At 39.4% G+C, this 6916-nt stretch overlaps 1 protein-coding gene across 5 annotated transcripts in view; it reads right to left on the bottom strand.

Annotated features, from left to right (window-relative positions):
• Window positions 1-6916, bottom strand: part of FAM104A (family with sequence similarity 104 member A) — a 29267-nt gene that overhangs the window by 3577 nt on the left and 18774 nt on the right. For 2 of the 5 annotated variants that reach the window (XM_036407809.2, XM_036407806.2), the window contains exon 3: window positions 1652-1711. The exons of the other annotated variants lie outside the window; for them this stretch is intronic. In XM_036407809.2, the coding sequence (XP_036263702.1) occupies window positions 1652-1711 (60 nt within the window). The remainder of the gene's footprint in view (window positions 1-1651; window positions 1712-6916) is intronic. 5 annotated transcript variants of the gene reach the window in all.

Here is a 6916-nt window from a genome sequence, read left to right as displayed (position 1 = left end):
AATGAAGCAGGCTAATCTTTAAGTTGATGATTTTGTATGACCCTCAAAAGATGTTATAAAACTCCAAATGGCCATCAGCAGAAAAAGGTTCCCCACTCCTGCTCTGAGGTATCACTCATTGGTACAGGATGTAAGAGAGGTATCCTCATAACAAGTTAAAATAAAAAATAAAAACTTGTGACAATCTGGGGTTATCTCAAGGACGGGAATGGTGTTCTCTGAATGCAGAACACACATCCTGAGAATTTAATGCACTTCTTGTAAAGTTATATTAGCATTTTTGCAGTTCGATGTGCATGTGCATGAACCCGTCTAATATTTTAATGCAACTAACATGACTGGGTGTCTTAGTCTTGAAGAAGCTACTCAGAGATCCCTAAAAAAGTCACTCAGAAATCTCCTTTCTTACACTAGTAGGGGTCTCAAAAGAGAAGGCACTGGTAAGGATCCTTTCAGAACTATAGCATTACACAATTTTAATACTGCATTTCTAATAAACAACAATGGCAATCATTTAATTACACTCTCCTCTATTTACAACTGAATACAATATTGTACTAGAAGAAATAATACTTGAGAAAGAATTCTAGTAATTGATGATTTGGTGTGAAATTTGTTCTCATTAGCCTTTTGATACATCTAAATTTTGATACATCTTAAAGATTCTGGTTTTGAAATGTCCGCTTTCAACAATGTAAAATCTACACATAAGAAAAAAGCCTGGAAAAAAATAGCCCATAGTACTAATGTTAAAATAGAGGGGTTATAGATTTTATTTTTTCAACCCTTTATTATACATTTTTCGCAATGTGGTTATTACATATTTTACATTATCAAAATAAATGTATAAATAAAATAAAATGTTATTTCAAGATAGATACTTTAAAAGTCACTTTTAAAATACCAAAAGTTATGCCTAACAATACATCTATAATAATAAAAGTGTAATATGCTAATTACAATAGATCTGACATTCCGGAGGACCTTCTGAACGAAGACGGGGTATCGGGTGCCTGTTGGTGACCAGAGGGAAGCTGGTGCTAGCAACTGGGAGAAGGAAGGCCTACTCTTGCACGAATTTCATGCATCAGGCCTCTAGTATATTATAATACACATGGATATATAGGAATCACATAAGTCCTTTCAGAGAAATTACAGTTGCAACTGTAATTTATAATGATGAAGGGACACTGGGTTGATTCTACTATTTAACAATGTACATGTATATAGACATGCATGAAACAGCAAAGAAAGCATGTTCACCAAATGCACCCATCATTAATAAGGCTTAAACTAAGAGCTGTCATGGTCCATGGGTCACCTGGAGCTGCTGAACATAGGTCACATATCTTATTGCCTATAGGGAGTAGGAGACAACCTAGCTTGCTTTCTACAATTAAAAAAATTCCATGAAAACGTAACTGGGCTGAGTGGCATCAGACAGCAGTGTTAACAACAATTACATTTATAATACTTGAAGACTGAAGAAGTCAAAGCCAATTTAAATTAAGAAACAAGCACCTCGCTTTCCATAGCAGCCTCTCCTGACCTGGAGTCTAACGCCCTGGAGCTAACTGCCTGCGCTGTACACCTCACAAGGCCGGGCATTTTTAACGAGCAGGGAAGGTACTACACTCGGGGAGAAACCCACCGCACAGAAAACTTTGTTTCCTCTTAGTCTGTTTTCTTTGTTTTTCGTTACAGGTAGTGTCTGAAAATTAAGGCAAGAACTAGAATCAGTTTCTAATAAGTCAAGTTTCTGTTTCAAATTATATTTATTTCACAACTTAACAGCAAAGATGATACTACTCTGAGAAAAGGTAAAAGTTCTTTAAAATAAACAGGTTAGAAAAACTTCTGTACAATGACCATTAAAAGGAGGGAGGGGGACACAAATACACCAGCAGCAATTCCCAGGCCAGAGGTTGGCAAACTATGGCTCGAAAGCCACATGCAGCTCTTTGGCCCCTTGAGTTTTTAGCAAAGGCCAGCTTAGGAGTACCCTAGTTAAGTTAATAACAATGTGCTTACCTATATAGTTTAAGTTTAAAAAATTTGGCTCTCAAAAGAAATTTCAATCGTTGTACTGTTGAGATTTGGCTCTGTTGACTAATGAATTTGCCAACCACTGTCCTAGGCCATTTAAAAATTTTTGTAATATAACTTATAAAGACAAAAAAATGTTTAGTGTGCCTGGCCTATATGGCTCAGTGGCTGAGCATCAATCCATGAATCAGGACGTCACAGCTCGATTCCTGGTCCAGCCACATACCTGGATTTCAGGCTCTATCCCTGATGTAGGGTGTGCAGGAGGCAGCCGATCAATGATTCTCTCTTATCATTGATATTTCTATCCCTCTCTTCCTCTCCCTTCCTCTCTGAAATCAATAAAAAAAATATATTTTTAAAAAGTTTAGTGTGGCCTTGTTTAATTAAACAGCTAAAGTCTATGAACAACCAAAATGGTAACAATGGAAAAACTGGTTAAATTATAATATCCTATTTAATAAAAGCCTAATATGCTAAGTGATTCATTTGACCTGTCGCTATGACATGCACTGACCACAAGGGGGGTGATGCTCTGACCAGTAGGTTAGCTTGCTGCTAAGGTTCAGCTGATCGGGACTGGGCAGGAAGGGCTGGACATGCCCTAAAGCCCTCCCATGATCCCTTCCCAGCCCCGCCAATCAGGACTGAGACAGCCCTGGATGAATCTGTGCTCCGGGGGCCTCTAGTATGTATATAAGGTTCAATACATGAATTATAATTCATAACAATGAAACTGTATTCAGATATTAAAAATCACATATACACACACACATAAACACACCAAGATAAAAAGCCTTCAACATATTTTTTATAGGTTACAAAACAGTGTATATAGTATGTTAGCTGATTTTAAAATGGTTTTCTTTAAATGTAAATATATACTAAGAATATTCTGGAAGGATATATATGCCAAAATATTTAGAATCTGGAACTTCTATTTTTTTTTTTTTTTTTTTTTTTTTTTACTGTATTTTCTATAGCTTCTACAAAAAGATTTCTTTTGTGGGAAAAATGATCATGAGTGAGAATATTGCTACAAAATAGAGGTCTTTAGTTAATTCTAAGACTTAAATATATAGATCAGAAGTTTGCTATTTTTTTTGGCCATGCCCCTCCTGAGCATCTCTAAAATCCTGATGGCTCCCCCGGCTCCCTCCATGACCATAATTCTTCTTATTCAAAAAGTGAACTCCTATTCACACGGAGGAGGCCTAAAAGGCCATTAACTTGGGCTAAATAAGCTTCCAAAGAACATGGCATCCATGAAAGAGAAAAATGAAAGAACAAAAGGACAGTTGAAGTACTGAGGAAGAAATCACTAAGAAATTGTTAAAAAAAAAATAATAATAATATGAAGTGATACAAAAAATTAGCAAATAAAGTTTCAAAACATATAATAGAGAACTGAAATGCATAAATGTCACTATACACTTATATACTGTATATGAAGTCCCTAGAACACATGTGTCAAACACAAGGCCCGCGGGCCAAATCCGTCCCGCCAGGCCTTGCAATGTGGCCCGCACCGCGCTGTCATCACTGCACTCCGCTGCGCTTCCATCACAATGACAGTTTATAACTGTTCAGTAAACCATTCGGCCGACGATTTAGGCTGGATTTTAGATTTTGGCCCCTTCTCTGATTGAGTTTGACACCCCTACCCTAGAACCATAAGAAATGCAAAAAATTCACTGTGAATAACTCATCCTCAAATTACTCCCCTTAAAAATCAAAGCAAAACAAGGGAAGTGGCCAACATGTTTATAATGTTCTTGTGAGTTTCACCTTGTTTTGGCAGCATTTGCTGCACCTCCCACAGCCCATTAGCTACCTAGGAAGGAACTGGGGAGGGCTACAAGGTCAAGCTTAACTTAGCTGGGACTTGTTTGTGGCCCTGCCACAGGTCAGACCCAGGCCTGACCCTAGAGCGCTCCCTACAATCTTTCCCATTGCTTGTAAACAATCGGAAATTATTTGCTGAGCAACATTTAATCTTTCTGCAAGTTGTTTTTTAGTTTGACACACATCTTCATCCAATAATGCTTGTAATTGTTGGTCTTCAAACTTTTTTGGTTGACCTGGACGTTCTGTCTTTCACATCGAAATCATCACTTTTAAAGTGTTTAAACCAGCGTTCACAAGTATCTTGAGATCGACCATGATCACCATAAGCTTCCCGAAGTATCCAGCAACACTTTTCTTCAAAATAATGAATTAAAACTTCCCACAAATGCTCTTCTTTTGGCACGAAATTCGACAGTTTTATAAGTATAAAACTATCTATGATGTTAACACCTTCAGAAAATTTGACATATGAAGTTTTGAAGTTCGTTGTCAATACAAAAAAGTAGTATACATATCAAATCGCATATGCATCAACATGTGTGTAACTCTGTCTACTGAAAAAGAACAGCATATTAACTGGTACACCTAGTACTACTGTCATCCAAGGTAAAAATGCCTATCTTTCAAGATCCTTTGGCTCTATTTTCTGCCAATTCAAGTCTTCTCACTCTCCATGAGGCTTTCTCAAGTACCTCACAAACTGATGAGTGTTTTTCAAATGGATGGTAAAACCCATTGGTGGAGAGCAACCAGCACATAAAAAGAAAACAGTGCAACAAGGTGAGGGTAACTGTGAAACTTTTTTTCGATTATTCACAAATATATTTGGTATGTACTGGGCCACAAGATAAAAGCATTTCTATGGGACAGGGTCAAAATGTTTAAAGTCGCCAAAACCGGTTTGGCTCAATGGTAGAGCGTTGGTCTGCGGACTGAAAGGTCCCGGGTTCGATTCCAGTCAAGGGCATGTGCCTTGGTTGCGGGCACATCCCTGGTGGGGGGTGTGCAAGAGGCAGCTGGTCGATGTTTCTCTCTTAACGAAGTTCCTAGCTCTCTATCTCTCTCCCTTCCTCTCTGTAAAAAATCAGTAAAATATATTTTTTTTAAATGTTTAAAGTCATTGTAAGTGGTCTTATTAAGACTCAGCCATCGAAGTGTTCGACTTGATGCAATCAAGACCATTTACTTTTAACCCTAAAGGCATAAAATGAAATTTTAACTCTATCAGTGCTTTAAGATATAGAGATAAATCGTCTTATTAAAAAAAACAAAACACCACACTTGAAATAAGAAAAAAAAACATTCCCCCCCCACCGAGTGGCACTTTTTCATATCAAATCCTTGGGGTATCAGGTGGGGGCACTACTTGACAGCATGGCTTTGAGAACTGGTACAGTTTGTATCTTGTTACTATTCCTGCTTTGAAAGACTTGAACACATTCGGTACTGAGAGTCCAGAAACTTTGGGAGTGAGAAAGATTCACCAACTAGGATCCCTGTCCCAGGCTCCTGACTCCTTATAGACCATCTATCCAAAGCCACAGTTACAAAGCGCATTTCTTTTCTCTGAATTTTCAATTTGGGCTGAGTGTTGACTCTGACCAGGTTACTTTCAATGACAACTTTGTATTACAAATCAAAAGACAGTAAGGTCCTGATCTGTGAATTGCAAATCCAGGCATACAAACACAAAGTTAAGTTTATGAAGATTCTGATAGAGAGTCTCTCTTTCTAAATACACAAAGGCAGCTCACAAGAGCCCAGTGGCGAAGAACTATGTGAAAAGGGAGGATTCTAAAACCTGACTGTGCACCCTGGTAACTGCAGATAAGACCGGAAGAATGCAGTCCATTTTAGAGTCACCTACAGGCTTTTGAAAACATGCCAGGGCCCCACCTCGTGAGGCAGTGCCCCTGGGCTCCCTGGTCATTTATTTACTGAGCTCCATTAAGAATGTGCTAACACGCCGAAACCGGTTTGGCTCAGCGGTAGAGCATCGGTCTGCGGACTGAAAGGTCCCAGGTTTGATTCCAGTAAAGGGCATGTACGTTGGTTGCGGGCACATCCCCGGTAGGGGGTGTGCAAGAGGCAGCTGGTCCATGTTTCTCTCTCATCGACGTTTCTAACTCTCTAACTCTCTCCCTTCCTCTCTGTAAAAAACCAATAAAATATATTAAAAAAAAAAAAAAAAAAAAAAAAAAAAAAGAATGTGCTAACAATACAGCCACTGCTGAGGACAGTACACAGCCACTGTGGCGACAGGAAATCTAGCAATAGGTGTGTTGAGGGAACGAGGAGAGGCTCCTTAAAATGGATGGTGTCTGAACTGGGCCTAGAGAAGAAGGAAGAATCTTTTTATAAGGAAGGTGTGACAAAATGGGAGAATAAGCAAAATCAGGCGTGTTCTGGGGAGGAAAGGCTAAAGGTGTGGTGTTGGCTGCACCACTCCAGGAAGCATTAGTGAGACAAAAAATACATGAGGTCATGGCGAGGCTAGGGGTGCCCCAAGTCTGCAGGAACGGTTTCTAAGCAGGTAAGATGTGTTCAGATCTGCACTTAGGAGAGAGAAAGCTAGGGATCTATTGAGATGAACAAGGTCATGGAGATCGAGCAGGGGCCAACTGATAAGTTTTCTAGAACATCAAGCAGGAGAGCAGGCCAGCATGAGGACCGTGACAATGTCAATGAAGGGGTATGTATCATACCCCAGAGGGAGATGGAAGGGACACGGGAAGAAAATAGAGGCATCCAAGTTGACACCAACCACTCAGGACAATGCTTGCCAAATACAGTTGATCCTTGAACATGAGGGTTAGGGGTGCTGACTGCTGCACAGTTAAAAATCTGCATATAACTTCTGACTCCCCCAAAACTTAACCACTAATAGCCCCTGTTGACCTGAAGACGAATAACATAAACAGCCGATTAACACACATATTGTATTATTGTATATTAAATTATACTAGAGGCCCAATGCACGAAATTAGTGCACTGGGGGGGGGGGGGGTGTCCTTCAGCCTGG

Source organism: Pipistrellus kuhlii, unplaced genomic scaffold (assembly GCF_014108245.1).
Source record: "Pipistrellus kuhlii isolate mPipKuh1 unplaced genomic scaffold, mPipKuh1.p scaffold_m20_p_37, whole genome shotgun sequence".
NCBI lineage: Eukaryota > Metazoa > Chordata > Mammalia > Chiroptera > Vespertilionidae > Pipistrellus > Pipistrellus kuhlii.
Note: the sequence above shows the minus strand (reverse complement) of the source record. Positions and strands in the feature narration are given on the sequence as shown.